The following is a 16985-nucleotide window of genomic DNA, read 5'->3' as shown; positions in this document are numbered from 1 at the left end:
TATAATTATGCAGTAGTTTATTGTTACACAGTGTCGCTTGGCCGGCCTCGGTCGCTACCCGGCTCGCGAGCTACGCGTACGATATACACCACACAGGCAGATACATCTAACTTTAATGCCTACAATTCAAGTACAAATCAAACTAAGCTAAAATTAGGATAAACTTAGAAACATCGACAGAAATTATGACTTTTTATATTAAGATGAGTATACGCGTATGTTTAGCAATTTGAGCAAACAGGGCTAACTATAAAACTCACAGAAAAAATCATTAAAATAAGAATCCTTTCAAAATTTCCATCGCTCCATTTCTAATGTTTCATTGAATTACATCGTGTTGCCCATGTGGTGTAATACGTAAAACGCTACAAAATTATTACAATAGTTTTGGCAGTTCGCAACAATGGTAAAATGCAACTAACTCCGTACACGACAGAAACACGTATCATTTATATTTACATTGACAGTTTCTGGGTTGCTGTGTACACGTGAAAAATAAATCACAAACACTTAAATATCCGTCGTGACATGTATTGTTAACTAAACCATTCTATACATTACAAAATGATGAAGGACAATACCGCAAAGGAAACATCTCTACTAAGTCTTATAGTGAACGTTGTGTCTTGGGCTTTACATAAACAGAATCGATACAGCCATTTGATATTAATATCTAAAGTTAACTTAAACACGACTATCAGTGCACAAAGTATCTATTTACATTACGACTGGTAATAATAGTAATTAAATCAAAATGTCATAATAATAAAATCATTAAAACGAAGAATACAAATTCATTTTCTCATATTTTGTATTTTTTTTTTTACTTTTTTATATAATTGTGGAAATTATTATACAAAATTAATGTGGGATTACTGAACACAAACTAAGAACAGAGGCGATCTAATTGTTAACACAAACCTAAGAGTCTTACCGCATTACCGCTAATATTTACACAAAACATAAAGAAAGTGAACATCCGCGGGGGGACGCTCGAGTGTGCGATCAGTTAACATGAACAGAAAGCCTGGCTGACTGGCCGCAGGGAACTAGTACAATACAAACGTGACGTCCTACCAACTAAAGATCACTTGTGTGTAAAATGAACAGTCGTGTACTTAAAACTTAAAATAATACGAGATCTCTGAAAGTCTGGAAACGCAATACGTACAATTACATAAAGTAAGAAGCGTGTTCGTTAGGGCGCCGCAATACTGAGCCGCCCATATCCTCCGCCGGGGTGACAGCCGCGCGAACGAAATTCACTGTCATTGTTTGAATTCTTTACCTCTAGTTTTTTTTTTATTTATGAGGTAGGTATAATTGTATGTTAATTTTGATTACACGTGGTAATTGCCAATCATTTTTGCAAATTAAAAAGTCGATCAACCTGATTGATCAAGATGAGCGCAACTGATGTATTTAACCAATTTTTCAACTGCGTTAAGTGTATCAGTTTTTTTCAAATTATTCCTTTAAAATGACATTATTTGTCATCAAAATCAAAGTACGACTCATTGTCAGTTTATTTTTTTTACAATTATTTCTTCCGCTCACAACTGAACACCCCAACCTAACAATATTCTTCTACTTATTATATCCCTATTTACATACAATCAAACGTCTTTTCACATCGGAGGACACGTAGTATACAGCATTTTTATATAATTAAGCAAATTTCTAATAAACCAATGACGATATTTACTTAACGAGCACTCGTTTATTATGTACAGTACACAGAGTGTGAGGGGTGCGGGGTTTCAATATCTACGCGTAACGGATCACAGTGACAGTTATTGAGTTAAGGCAAGGTGGGTCTGTCGGGACTCGCTTGTATGGTTTTAGCTGTCACCTACTGGTTCAGAGTGAGGTTACAAGAAGTTATGAGTGACAAAGTTTAGTGAACCATGTAGGTTGTTGAATCAAAATTGTTTTGTCTATGGACGTTCCCATGAAGTTGGTTTACACAGCTGTTAATTTCCTTATAATGAGTCATTAAGTAAAATACTTTGTAACAACCACCCAAATATCGGAAAGACCATCAGAGTAGACGGCAGCTAAAACCCAACAACATCGAGCTCGCCTCCTTTGTACCATCAAAGTCTCATTCAATCCGCTGCCAGACCCCTGAACTATGTACAATTCTCACTAACAACCAACGCAAAAACTGTAAATATGTCACTAATATCTGTCTACCGTCTATAGAACAAAGGCTTTTAATCTTACGAGTCAAGCAGCGGTTCGAACAAGGACCTACAATTCATGGGCTTGCTACATCGGTTTACATCCCGTACCGTACTAGACTAACATTATTACTATGCATTTATTTACAACGTTTTTTTATGTTTTAATCTTTTATATAGTTTTGAACTAGTTTTAAGGCTACGACGTCTGGCGACATTCACACAAAGTCTCCCTATGCTAGATTATATGTTAGCAGCGTGATACAGTAGTGATACTACTTTAAAACTAAAATTGAAACATCAATTTTGGAGTTTACGTGATGGACATGCAAACAGACATTGCGTGTGTTACTGCAACACTGTGAATTAGATATATACCGACCATATTTTCAGAAAATGAATGCTTGCAAGCCCACCACGTAGTGTACATATAAGATTATCATTGCCAATAATTAGACAAAATGACGTAAGACTCACGCACACTAACACATCCCAGTACAATAATCAAACCTCTAATATAACTATTAAATGCGTGAAATACACATGTATTTATTACATTTACAAACACTTCGCTATAAAATATCTCACTACTGCAATGATAGTATGTGAATATTACTCATACATTAATTTATTTACTATTTATATTCATTGCATCGAGTAAATTAGTAGTTTAATATATCTAGTACTATTCTAACCTAACTACGTAAAAATGTTCAGTCGATGTTACATACAATGGTGTTTAGGATTAAGCTTAGTAATTATAATACACGCTAGGACGTCTACACACGACAGCTTGTTCGAGATTCTTGTTGGCACTCAACTGAACTCTGCATTAGGTAAGTGTAAAACTGTCGTCTGTAGCCATCCCACAAAGGAGATTAAAAGAGAACACATATAAATCAATAAATCCGTAGTCATAAAATTAAAATGTCAATACGCAGTATATAATATTGCAACAATTATTGCTTGCAACGTCCGTACGAAACACAATCAGGCACACATTGACACTACGTCACACTTACAATTACATGGAATCGCGGAGATAAATGAAACATAACCTAATTCTACGTGAAGCTTCTCTTTGCTGTATATATCGAGCCGAGGCGGCGGGTCGGTGACCTGGCCGCCTCCCATCTTATACCACTCCTTTCCGACAAATATCTTTCCCTTCAATCTCGATAAGATCCCCTACCTACTCTACCGTCACAAGTAACAATGGCGTATCGTCATTCTCAATCAAGACTACATACGTCGTTATTACTTTGTGGCAGTTTCTCAGCCGCGAAGGCGTCACAATTCGTTGTATAAAATTTTGTGGCCATCAACATTTTGTATCCTTTCCAATCCTTTGCTTTTCCTTATCGATAATATTCACAATAAACCAGCCATCTATATTATTCTACACACATTAGCTACACGCTACGTTACAAGTAAATATCAGAAATGAATAATTTTTGGTAGTGTAGTCGCGAATCCGCTGTTTTGCTTTGCTTACGACAAATGCGCTTTGTGGAGACACTTGAAATGCATTTTGGAATAGGGTAGCTGGACTTGATTGCAAATTTTATATTTTACTTTCTTTTTTTTTATTATGAAAGCATTTCTGTAGCTTTTTTATTAGCCAATTTTGCTTATATTTATTTTAAATTTAATAAGACTTTTTATAAGCCTATCTACCCATAAATTGTAAGATTTCTCCACAACGTATACATAATACAACAATGCGCGTAATATTAATGCCTTCTAGTTACAGCGATGAGGTATGATGCGGTATTTATACAATCCAAATTTAATACATTCATAGTAAAGTCAAATAAAAGCAAAACAAGGCGGTTTTACAAGAGACCCGACTTATGTGACGTGTAGACTTCAACTGGACTTACAACTCTATGCTCTCGGTGATAAAGGTCGATTTTGACTGAATATCAACGAGGTTTATTTTTTCAATGTTTACAATAGAAATTCCAGTTTACATATCTAAACTCTGTGTTTAGATGAACTCTTATGTTATTTTTCCCGTATAAATCATTTAAATCTAAAATTAATACAGACAAAAATATGGTTTATAATAAGCTGCCAATTTATCCTCATGGATACAAAATAACATTTTAATATAAATAAGGATAAATGGCAGATGATGTGTGTATAATGGTCAATTTTTGGTTTTTGAAATATTCACGTTTAATTTTAAGTAATAATCATCACCTTTTATTTATATTTAAATATAACTACTGAATAACATCTACTAATTACAATTATTACAATTATATTTAAAGCAGATTAGGGCGATGAGTATATCAGAAACCAAAAATCACTCAAAATTTTGTTCTTTACAATAAAATTTCATAAAGTTACAACATTCAACCTTAAGTATATGAACATAAAGGTGACAAGAAACGTACGAGTTCAAAGCACACCGTTCCAAAATCGACCTTCGACAACCGTCAACTAATCTACAGCTGTTCCCAATACTCTATCTATCCATGGTATGCATACTCGAGATAGGTCTTCTACAAATCTCTAGATAGAATTCTGACATTAGCCCGACACAAGTAAAGTGAAATTCCTATCTCTAGTAAGCGAAACCACAGATAGATAGAATATTGGGAACGGCCGTCATACAGCAGCGATATGCTGGCCTTCCTTCAATGCAGTATATGCCTTACTCCACGGGAAGTGCGTCGGATATCGCGTGCGGTCGCATCTGCAGCGTCATTGGACAATGTGCCTTAGTCCACAGTGAATAGCGTCGAATATGCAGTAGGTAGCTGCTGCAGTGGTCCGGTGCCGCGGGACAATGAGCCTTACTCCACAGGGATAGGGCGCTGTGTCCTGTGCAGGGCGGGGCGTCATTCCCAGTGGTGCGGCGAGGGCGGCAGCTCGGAGGGATGCGCCACTGTGGAGCTGCAAGCGCGGGTCCCGGCGGTTAGCGAGGTGATCACGGCCCACACCCACGCCACGGACTTGTGTGTTGGACTCATTGGGGGATACTTGGATATTTATTTAAGAGATCTAAGGATTGAACTGAAGGTTTGATAGAGAAAGTGGGTATAAGAAGTTTAAAAAGATTGATTTTCTAATTGTCATTTAAAGTGGAAACAAAGTTAACTGGCAATGGGTTTAGGGCTACAGATACTTGTTTAATATTTTTAGAATCTAGATTTTTATTAAACTTTGGGGCTTCGCAAATTGTTGTAAGTCATGAATCCAACATACAAACCAACATGCATTGATCATTTTCGAACAAAATCTATGATAATAAAAGAGAAATCTGATAGCAAAACTGCATCACAAATCAAACTCTACAGTAACTACTGAATAAAAATATATATTAATGGAATATCACCACAACCATGTGCTTGGCACAGTGCACCTCTCATTCTACGCATGCACTACGAAACAACCCTAATAGAAAATAATCCCACTCCTTAAATATCAACCTTAAGCCCAAGGAATAAAGTCCATATTCAAAGTTCAATATTATTTTCTTCTAAGGCTGTCAGACCCAACTAAATCGTACAAAATCAAACTCAACCTCGATACTGAAATTTCTTCAAAATCGAAACTTGTTTTTTGTCAATTTAGAAGAAATTGGGCGACATACTTGAGTTCGGTTCACTGGTTGGCAGAAATGAAAACTAAAAAAAAAATAAGTGAAGGTTTTGGATTGGAGAACTTCATAAAAATTACGGCAGTTCCAAAGTATTGTTTGTAACATTTTGTTTTGAAAAGTTATGAGTTAGTTGTCAGCAAACAAAAAAAAACTCAACATAAAACACAAACGTTGACCGAACTCAAGTGCGAAGCTACCAAAGGCATGCACTGCAACCGAACCGATAGGACGGAGCGAGCACTAGCTAACGATCAACCCTTTTGAAAGGAGACGACGGCCGGCAGCGGCTCGACTCGTGCGAGTGCGAGTGCTGCCGTGCGAGTGCCGCGCGTGCACGTGCGCGTGCGAGTGTTCGTGCGGACGCTTACGGGCTGGGCGCGAGTCGCTACGCGGCGCACAGAAATATCACGGGCGATAGCAGTAGATATTTTGCCGCCGTCTTGAAAGGGGAACATACTTTTGCTTTCGAACCCGCCCTAGAGCTGTCGCAAAACACACAAAAAAGCAGAATTAAAACTACCGTACGGGAGTGAACAGCGGTGCTAGTGAAGCGGGACACACCACCATTTCAAGAGGGTTGATTTTGCTCGAAAACGGCGGCGTATGTGTGTATGTATGAGAGCGCAGGAAGCGCAGGGAACAAAACTTATTCAAAAGAAAAATAAAGATCAACCCATGCACAAGTCGGGTTCTAGCAAAATCGACCCGTGTGAGTTACTTTACAACGAGGCACAAGTTACGTAGCAAGACTAGAGGGCGGGAGTGGGGAGGACGGGTGGGGCGACATAGGCGTCCTGCGACCAGCGAGTGAGACTGCTACTCGCGCGGCACAGCGGCGACAGACGTGCACACACTAACAGACTCGCACCGTGCCACACTCAGTTGTGATGACTGTTTGCTTTCTCTGATTTATTATCGTAAACATCGCCAGCCGTGGAGACAACACTGGAACTTTACCAATTTTATCATCCGTAATACTAGCTTTAATTTAATCTACTTTTGAAAAACGCGCAAATTCATTCGTCAGCCAGAAAGAGGGATTTTGTTACCGCGCAAGATGTCGCGTACCTTCGGAGCGAAACGCGGAAATTCTCGAATGAATCTCAGTGTTGTCTGCACGTGTTTTAGAGAAACGTCGTGGCCCATATGGGTGCGGGTGGTCGCTAAGGCGTGTTAGGTTACGTATCGCAAAGAAATCACCTAGTGTCGGTTGGTTGCGGTTGGTTGCGGTTGATGTGGCGGCCCCTTACCTTGCGAAGCTCTTGAACGCCGCCGACTGGGGGTTGATGCACAGCGGCACGCGTGACGTCTGCAGTTGTTCCGCTATGAACTTGTGTATCTCCTCTGTAACATTTTTATGTGGTATCCGTTAGCATACGGATTGTATATAGCAGCAAACCCAAAAGGGAAATAAAATGTAGGGTATGGGATTGTTCGAAAGAGTTACCGCAGCTCTGGTACATAAAGGGCTTAAGAAGGAACGTGATGAGTCTTCTGTTTGTAGATGACTTTTCTACCACTGTACAATAGATCCTTAGTGGCATTAAACATGTAGACATTTCGGCAATACCGACTCTTACACCTTGACTGTAAACGCTATGATATACACTTTATTTCATCCCCATCTACACTCATATCAATGACAACACCCAAACTACCCCTATATTCTCATGTTCCCAGTACCTTTAACCTGATGCACGGAGGTGAGCTTCCTCTCCCAGGCGTCGTGGAAGGCGTGCGGCGCGGCGGGCTCCAGGTCGGGCGAGTAGTGCCGCGCCGCCGCCGGCGCCGAGTAGCAGCACTTGCACATGCACGAGTGGTAGCGCAGCCGCCCCTCCTCCAGGTATGGGTGTGCCAAAGCGTCCACTACAGAGATGCGCTTTGCTGGGTCGAACACTAGCATCTGGAATGGGTAAATTGCAGATTATAGAAAATTTGGCGTAGCTCAAGGGAGTCAGTAAATCCAGTGGTGTCCTTAACGCCGAAGCCTGTCGAGACTGCGGTATTGTTATCAAGGCTCTGGTACATAGGTAAAGGGCTGAAGAAGGAACATGGTGGGTTTTAGTCAGTAAGTCTGACTCACACATCATTTCATGATTTGGAACCACAAGAAAAAAAACCTACCATAGTCTGACCATGGATATATGACCGTGAACGAGCTATACTTCGTGTCCCAATTACGCGTCGAGCCATCTCATCCCTCATTTCTCCAGTCGCGAATGTTGTCGAAATTCACACTAATGGACAGTGCAACCATCTCTGCAATTGCACATATGCTGGCTGGTAGATCTCTTTTGGGAACCTGGACGGCATTGATATTTCCTAATATTAATATTGCTGCAATTACCTGTGCGAGTAGATGCACGGCCTCATGCGTGGCTTGCACGGACAGCGTATAGAGCGCGGCGAGTGCCGGCGGGCGCGGTGCTCGACGCAGCATGTGTGCCCGGGCCCCCGCGCACGCGTGCCGCATGTCTTCCAGCGACGGCGTACCCAGCAGTTCTGTTATCAACTCCAGCTGGAATGCATAATGTAATCAGTTATTAAATGTCTTGGCATCTTAATGAGACAGAGTACAGAAAAACTGCGATGCTACGTCGCAACATAAAAATCTGCGTTCAGTTCTAAAAATTTTGCAACTAGTTGGTATTAGGTATAAAATATATTGTACATGTTAATCTTCGAAGAAATGGTGACCAGAATCATGGAAGAGAGAAACCTGCTTTGCGAAACTGCATCGCAACAATTTGCGTTGCAGTTTCTCTGCGTTGCGAGTTCGCATCGCGCCGAAACGCAGATTTATGTACAAGTGACAGAAGAGCGCAATTAAAAAAACATTGCATTTGAGAACCAAAATTACAGAATTCCTTGTTTTATTACACCAAACGTGTTGGTTTCTCTTAAAAGAACGAAAGTAGATGTAAAGCTTCACGTGACTTTTCCTTTTAACCCTCGAAGTAGTCAAAATATCACGTGCTGCGATCATAAAGAGTCTCGTGAGAAAGAATTTAATTACGGCAGTACTTTGTTTTTATTATTTTCCTTGAAAAGTTCGCAGTAGACGCTGAGGGGCAAGTCGGGCGAGGAAACTGTTAAAAAAATATCACGTGATTTGCTGTTTATTTTGGCATTTCCTTTTGGGTGAATGTTAATTGATTCGTTTTGTCATTCATTAATTTGCGTTTCTACCGCTAAACATGTTACCAGTCAATCCATTGATGTTTGCGGTGGTAAGAAGCATAGACTGGCTTCGACCAACCCATTGATGTGAATGTGTGATATTTAAATGCGAATAAAAAAATATAAATGCCAATTAGTTGACATAATCATTGACACATTATTCATTTTAATAGCACCTGCCTCGTTACTCGTAATAAACTTTGCCGCAAGTCGCATATAAGCCATCTGGATATTCAAATAAAAAAACTTTATAACCTGCCCTTATTGGATAGGTTTGCTCATAGGTTTTTCCTAACTTTAAGATCCTTGGTATGACGCATCCAACCTTTTACAACCTTCGCAAATATTGATCAGCGACTCAAAAACCGCTCGCTGCCTAAAAATTTAAAAGCATGTCGATAACCTCGTATATCTTAAACAAACCAAACGATTTAAACGAGGTTTTCTAAAACATGGCTCTCCACCGCTGGAGGTAAGCCGTCAGCTAAGTGATTTTTTTATATCTAATGCCAAGCGAAATAGTTCTTCAACGCTGGCAATACTCGTACACTCTGGGACATTCCGTAGATATTGACTTCTTTTGCCTTCTAACGCGTCTTTTGCTCCTAAGTTTGCTCTTCATTATAAGTCCAGTTATACATGTATGATCTTGTTACATACCTGTTGTACCGGACTCTGCGCCTGGAAGAGGATCCTTCTGCCCAGCAGTTCACCGAATATGCAGCCCACTGACCAGACGTCCACTGCTGCCGTGTAGTGATTCGCGCCCATCAGGATTTCTGGTGCTCTGGAAATTAAGTATTGTTTATATTAGGATGGTTTTTGTCATCATTTGCGTATAAATAACATTCTTATACTTTGCTGTCCAGGGCAAAGATATACGACGATACCCAATCATAGCCGACTTTGAAAACCTGTTTTTTCATAGTTTCTTATATTTTACTTATCTGATCCTATAAGATTATAACGAAGCTAATTTATAGTTACAAAACTTCATATTGGCAATCTCACTTCAAGTTAAAGTTAACGTTGTAAAGAAATCCCGGAGCGTCGATGGACGTGTGTCCTCCGTAACTTAGTTACGAGAGTAGGGCGATAAAACCGACTATTTTACAAGAAACGTTCATTTGCCAAGCAAAGGCAGCCTGAATAATAAACGGATTGTATCTCCGACGCGGGTAAACAAAGCCATTCAGTTTATACCACTTGATGCGTTTTCAATAAAGCTAAACAATATTTTCCAATTTAAAATTTAAGCCGTCCCCTGAAAACGTGACAAACAATGCGTGTATAAAATATTACGCATGTATGTTAATGTATACGTAAACATTTACATATATTTCGGAACGTTTTGTTAGTATTCATTTGCATGCGGTGGGATACCGCATACATTTGATAAGCTCGAATTAAAAACGGGACAGAATACTGAAACGATCACGTAAGCGTACAATAGCGAAATAGGTTGGTCAAAAACTTGGTGGTTGCATAAACGTAGGAAGTTTGGACAGCGACCGTGACTTCGGAAACTGTCGTCGACCTAATATGCATGTGAACTATTTTGGCGAAACGTTGGCGAAACCGCGAGCCGCTGATGTTTTCGACACAACGCGGCAAGCCGTCCTACTTTCAAAACTGCGGTCAGCGGGGCACAGGTCACTCATTCATTCACTTTTTATTCATTCAGCACCTAGAACGGTTCGCCGCACGTTGCGAACACATCATGAGAAAGGTGTGAGTGTTCGACGGAGCTATGCGAGAGTAACGTCGATCAAATGTCAGCTTTTGTCGAAGCAAAGGGAACGAGTAGAAAATATAGCAGTGAATGTAGTACACCATTTTATATTCCCAGGTTCTATGTGGTTTTACTATTGTTGCTAATCATGTCACGCTATTCGTGTTAGAAATATTTGGTTCTCCAATCAATCTAATTCCAAAACAATTCAAATACAAAATCAATCTAAACTTCCTACTAACATCAACACTATTTAATCGGTTCAAGAATATTTGTTTTGCTTGATTAAATACACAAATAACCAGAGAAATGTTTCTAGTAAGTAAAATCCTTCTTTCCAAGAAGGCGATCGTTGCTGTGTTTTTAATAAACATGAATGTCTATAGTTGTTTATACAAAGAAGATTGGTTGAAGAATATTCACGGTACAAAAAACAAATGGGAGAAAGTGTAAATCGGTAAATCTCTGGCTAGATAATAAAGGTGTGTAGTGTTATGATGGGATGATGATCAATCTTCAGTGTTATGAAATAAGGTCGTTAACTTAATTTGCATCGTTGGTAATTTATTTATTACGGATAATTTGATCAATGTCGAGAAAGTTTCAAAAATTTAGTACGTTAGGATCGTCAAATAGTATTCAGAAAATGATGATATAAATTTTATTCCTAAGATCACTTGAATTTTGAGACGTAGCACTTCCTAGATACATATACGACCTTTTATGCCCAGATCCTTACAAAGTATCAGTTTTCTCAAACCCTTCTGCTAAGCCTAAGCTCTAAGAATAAAACCACTAATGACAGCCACATGAACTTGAAATACAAAAATGTCTGAAATAAACATAAAGGTAACCCTGAATTCCCCATTCGACATCTCCCCACGGCCACCAAACGTACGGACTAATGACTGTTCACACTTAGCCATTTGAAATTCCTCTAATGGAGGGCGCACTTACGTCAGATTGTGTTTTGGTGAAAACTTTAAATATTGTTAACAGTGTGTGAAACCTTTATAATCGTGTGACTAAGTTGGAAAGGGTTAGGCAGAGCGTGCGTCAGTTTATGCCTAACTGTCAACCAGTAATTTTTCTATTTGGCTTTTACAAAATTAAATATTCTCAAAAGTAAAGCCCATCGTACAAACTAGTTTCCGCTAACGGTTTCACTGGAGTCTCATGGGAACAACTTCGCACACCTGGATGGAAAGCCCCCAGTATTCCTCGAAAATCGGGGTATCACTGAAAGATTTTTTTCAAATCGGGCTACTTCCTGAGATTTGTAAGTTTAGGCAAACACACTTTAGATAAAAAAAAAAACTGTTCTATTCCATACTATTGTTAATGATCTTTCAATTGGACACTTCACAAATACAATTTTTGCTTATATTTCTATTAGAAAAATAAAAGATCATGAATTTAATAAATCGGTTCGTATTCCTAGGTATAGAAAGAAAATGAACTTCGTGTTTTGTTTACATAACAACTTTGAATTGAATTTCCGAGCAATGTAAACAGACCGATATTGTGAAATGGAACGATTATAAACATTATTTACCAAGTTAATATTGTATTGAAAGATTATTTGTATCAACGTTTGAATGTAAATGTGTATTTGTTTGAATGTTTGTTGAAAGTTGTGCTGTTATGTGTACTATCATATTCGTAGAAATCTCACGCACTAACTGTGTAGTGAACGTTGAACGAAAGACGAAATTACCGTTTTTACTTTGTTTATTTTTCTAGACTCATTGAAATCTACTGAATGAAACCAGATCTAGAACTATGAATTGTTTAATTAGATTAGGTACTTCATGATACCTTTCATTTAACACCAAGAAGAACCGACCAAAACGCACAAATGTCGATACATTGCCCATATAGGCTTCACCACACTCCGGTATCCATGGTAACACAATAAACATTCCCTTACGATAGATTTCAATAACCTATCTTTCACAAATTCACAATAACTAATTTTACATTAGTCGCATCGGACTGAAGACAAAATCTAGCTTTAGTAGCAAATCCTGATATAGATAGGTCTTGAAATCCGAGTTCCTAAATTATTTATGAAAAATACATACCTATAATACTGCGTAACGACCTCCTGCGTCATGTTCTTGCTGGCGTCCGGCTCCTCAACCCTGGCCAATCCGAAGTCGCAGATCTTGAGTACACAGTTGCTGTTGACGAGTAAGTTCCCTGGTTTGATGTCCCGGTGAAGGATGCGTGCTGAGTGCAAGTATTTCAGACCTGGGGATAAAGAAGAAAGAGAGTTAAGAAGGTGTTATAGAACTAGGTATTTTGAAAGATTTTGGAGGTTTCATTCCAAAGCTCTTTCGTGACACTAGTTTAAAAATATCGCATGTGGATGTTTCGATATAGGTATCTTCAAGTTTCATATACATTGATGACATCACAAAAGACACGGGCAAACAGTTATTTTCGCCGTCGACTAAACTTAGCTTCAGTCATAGATTTAATTAATCGACAGTCATAATACCTAATCAAAAATTAGGCCATTTGAATTTTATATTCATTTAAGGAAAGGTAGCCCAGCTATCGACTCATCTGCCTCTGAACAAAAATAAATATTTGAAACTCAAGACCAAAATATAACAAGTCCTACGTCATCCTATCTTATAACCTTAATTGAAAATGGATACGCAAGCAAGGGACAATAAATTTACAGTCCATTCTATTGAAGATCAGCTTTCAAGGTAAGTTCCTGATCAAAACCGCTAAGAACCACTTTTGGGCTGTATTGAATTAGTTTAATCAAAGATATGCTATTGTTTCTAGAGGATCCGGTTTATTCTGCTCGGGTTGGGTTGGGAGTAGATGTTCTCTAGTTGTTATTTTTAGGCTGCCTATCGTGTTACTAGTCACGTTTTGTGAGTAGCAATTGTTTGGCATTTTTAGTCTCTAACGACTGGTGTTTACCTTTTTCGAATGCTACGCGTATTTTTGTTTAAAGAATGGAAAGTTTAGTTTAGGCTGCTAATGAGCGAAATCCTTTTTGAAATCTAATTTCCTAAGTTCTCATACAGTGTCAAGTTTTCAAGACGACTGCAAATTAGACAAACGTATAAACGCTAATGCTCTTCACATCACTGCCTTCAAAACATTCCCAAGAGCAAAATCGTCATCGCCCAGTCTTATGCCAAGATCAAATGCAACCATTAATTGGAGACCTAACCTACGACCAGATTTGATAACGACATTCACAAGTCCTGTGAACATCTGGCGGTCACGTTTCAGCCCGTTTCACGCAGCTATGTCAAGCTATTCGATTGTCACGTGACTGTGCGTCGTGCTTATTGACCCAAATCTAACGGGCGCTGGGGATGACAGAAAGAGTTCGCACAAAGCTTCTGATGACGTGTGGGCGGCTTTATCTGTGTTTTAACTGTCTCTGCAGGATCACTTCTTTATTGAAACGACAGTTGCAAAAAGAAAACGGTGTTCTTGTAATTTACAAACAAATAAACCAATATCATTTTGAAGTTGAATATATTTATTTGCCAGGATTAGATCAAATAGGTGATGGAAAATATGAAGTCACGGAAGACCATGACGCAGTTGAAAAAAATACATCACAAAGTAATCGAAGAGATTTGACTAAGAATTGCAATGAAGTTAATAAGATCCAACCTTGATCTCAGCGTTACCCTTTTCAAAGTTGGCAGGCATTTTTAAAAAGGCATTAACAGCACCGGTATTCTTTCTACGTCTTTTTGCAATTTTGCGATTGTTACAAATTAACACGATCCTTTTTTAATGACGTTTTGCAAATTATTAGACCGCAATTTAAGCTTCGCTACACTTAAAATATCCAAGGCAAAACGCTTTCCTTTAATTATAATTATTGTATAGGAAAACGAAACGTTCGAAACTCCCGTATATTGGCACAAGTATGTATCAAAAAAATGTGTGCAGCTTCAACCTAATAAATGTCATCTTGGAAACATCACAACTCCAACTTCAGTAGTACCTAGTTCCATTTAACTTATCAAATCAGTTCTGAGGGCCAACGGTCGGACAATTTCTGCAGGACTGGGGGCGTCTGACACTCGGCCATTACGGAGAAGCTAGCGTCGGCCCCCAGCGCTGTCTGCGCCAAAACAAATTAACGACACCTCTTCGCGTCGCAACGAGTTTAATTTCCCAGCGGGTGTACCGCAGTTTTCACTAACACGCACCTCCGAGTTTTATGATAAAGCCACGCAACCTGGACGAAATGAGCCAACTTCGAGAAATACCGTTACCTACTATAATTATAAAACTGAGGCCGAAATTTCACACATTATCTCACGAATACCTCCGAGTATTACCCACGTGATGAAACACTTTGCGCTCATTAACAACACTTCGACGTAACAGCTAACGGGGAATAAGATCTGTATGTAACATTTTGTGATTTCACTCACGTGAGACATATCCATTTGCCTGCACATTTCCTTTGCAGAACAAGAGACCATGAAGATAACTGCCCGCGAACAAGCCAAGCGAAACAACTAGCAAGTCACAATCTATAATTTACTCACATTTATGTTATTAGTTCGCCACAAAATTTTCGTAATTTGGTCTCGAAGAAGCCATAGAAACTTGGAGAACAAAGCAGCAATAATGTAGGGGTGCATGAAAAATAGCGCGTAAATGTTGTTTATTGTTCGGCGAGTCCATTACTTGCAGGTCGACGTCCGCACGCGCCGCGCGCCCGACCGTGACGTGGTCCTGGCTCCTAGCGACCAGCCGGGGACAATGCTCCGCCAGCCACCACTGACCACCGCCATTACACTTTAATTGTAACCCCGCAATGGTTCCCAATCAAAGTTTCCGCGCGCCGCTCAACGTTAATGACTGCTCGTTCGCTACGTTAAATTCTTTCCCTATCACCGCAACCATAAACTTCGTGTAAAAGAGACCCTGTTAAATATCCAATAAAAATATATTTAAAGCGTGAAGGAATTCTCACTCGTAAACCGCTTTCAAGGAGCCAATGGCTCCGATTTGAGAATCGCATTTCAAGCAGACCAAACGAAATCAACGCTCCCGGAGATACAAGTACAATAGTAACACTTAACAGTAAATCGCTTCACACCGCAACGTTTGTTCACGCGCAGTGACGTTGAACAAACAGTAGAGTTTGTGTGCGCGTGAGTCCCGATCTCACGCTCCCGGCTCCGGTGGCGGATGAAGCTTTCACAATTAACGCCCCAACACCACTGAACTGGTGCGCACCGTTAGGGAGCCGACGTCAAAGACAAGAGGCTCATCAAAGCGGCGCGGTCGCCATCAATTACGACATCAAATTCGAATTACGAATCTCACTTTATCAGCGTTCGCGTTGGGCTGTTTATCACAAAAGAAAGGTGCCGTAATCTAAAAAGCCAATTCAGATATGAAACTAAAATGTCAGTAGTACTGTTATTGTTACCTCATATAAATTAAACATTCCTATGGTGAACCGCTTAGGTTATCTTTCAGTCAACTGAGATAAAGTTAGCTTCCTGGAAGCAAACTACTGAGAAAAGTTATTGGAATAAATCACGACATCGCTACATCTAGCGTAGATAAAGAAATAGCTTGTGGTCGCTGGAAAGGTTTATGTGGTGTATTTGCGGATGTACCGGGAAGAGATTACGAGTAACTGTTAAGGATGAGCAGTTGGGCTCCGATAAAATTATGTCAGTGTAGTCGTTCGGATGTATTCTGACGAATTATACGGATCACAGGACTGACACTGTGGGATTTGGATAACATGTACTCGGAGATTATACAAGTCACGCGCATCCTGCTACAAAACATGTCGACACATACATATAACATTTCAGAATAAGGACGCATTACTAAATGTTTTAATACCTCTAATTTCCCGAGTAGTGTACACATTCATACATAAAACGGGGCTTATTTCGCAGATGGCGACAAGACGGCCTGAAGTAAATTCCATTAGAGCGAACGAGACACGGGCAGGCCTTTCCACTTAGGGGTTTTTCCGTCGACCGGCGTCGTCGCTTCGGTTTCCTTGTGTACTATCAATGCATTATTTAGCTATGTCCAATTCTTTTATCATAGCAATTACTTTGAAAAATGTGTCCAAATCTAATTCTGTTCAGAGATCAGACTCGGTGCAAACGTGACTTTCTTTGCAAATATAGAAATTCTATTCAAGATTTTCCGCAAGCGAGCGTCGAATGGTCAGCCGTCGTGATTGAATTTTTAAATTTATTCTTTAGAAAAGTCATTGGAGGTGGCGACAGAACGGAAGTCG

At 39.5% G+C, this 16985-nt stretch overlaps 1 protein-coding gene across 3 annotated transcripts in view; it reads right to left on the bottom strand.

The window, feature by feature from the left end:
- Positions 1-16985, bottom strand: part of LOC110369677 (serine/threonine-protein kinase NLK) — a 95368-nt gene continuing 78383 nt past the window's right edge. Inside the window, exons 5-11 of one of the 3 annotated variants that reach the window (XM_064036068.1) lie at positions 12793-12961; positions 9637-9763; positions 8144-8314; positions 7480-7699; positions 7047-7140; positions 6165-6278; positions 4946-5087 (exon numbers count right to left, since the gene is read on the bottom strand). In XM_064036068.1, coding sequence (XP_063892138.1) covers positions 6182-6278; positions 7047-7140; positions 7480-7699; positions 8144-8314; positions 9637-9763; positions 12793-12961 — 878 coding nt within the window. In that variant the 3' untranslated portion in view covers positions 4946-5087; positions 6165-6181. Of the gene's footprint in view, positions 5088-6164; positions 6279-6996; positions 7141-7479; positions 7700-8143; positions 8315-9636; positions 9764-12792; positions 12962-16985 lie in introns of all 3 variants that reach the window. The other 2 variants (XM_021325176.3, XM_064036070.1) reach the window with 2 other exon arrangements.

Source organism: Helicoverpa armigera, chromosome 9, assembly GCF_030705265.1.
Source record: "Helicoverpa armigera isolate CAAS_96S chromosome 9, ASM3070526v1, whole genome shotgun sequence".
NCBI lineage: Eukaryota > Metazoa > Arthropoda > Insecta > Lepidoptera > Noctuidae > Helicoverpa > Helicoverpa armigera.
Note: the sequence above shows the minus strand (reverse complement) of the source record. Positions and strands in the feature narration are given on the sequence as shown.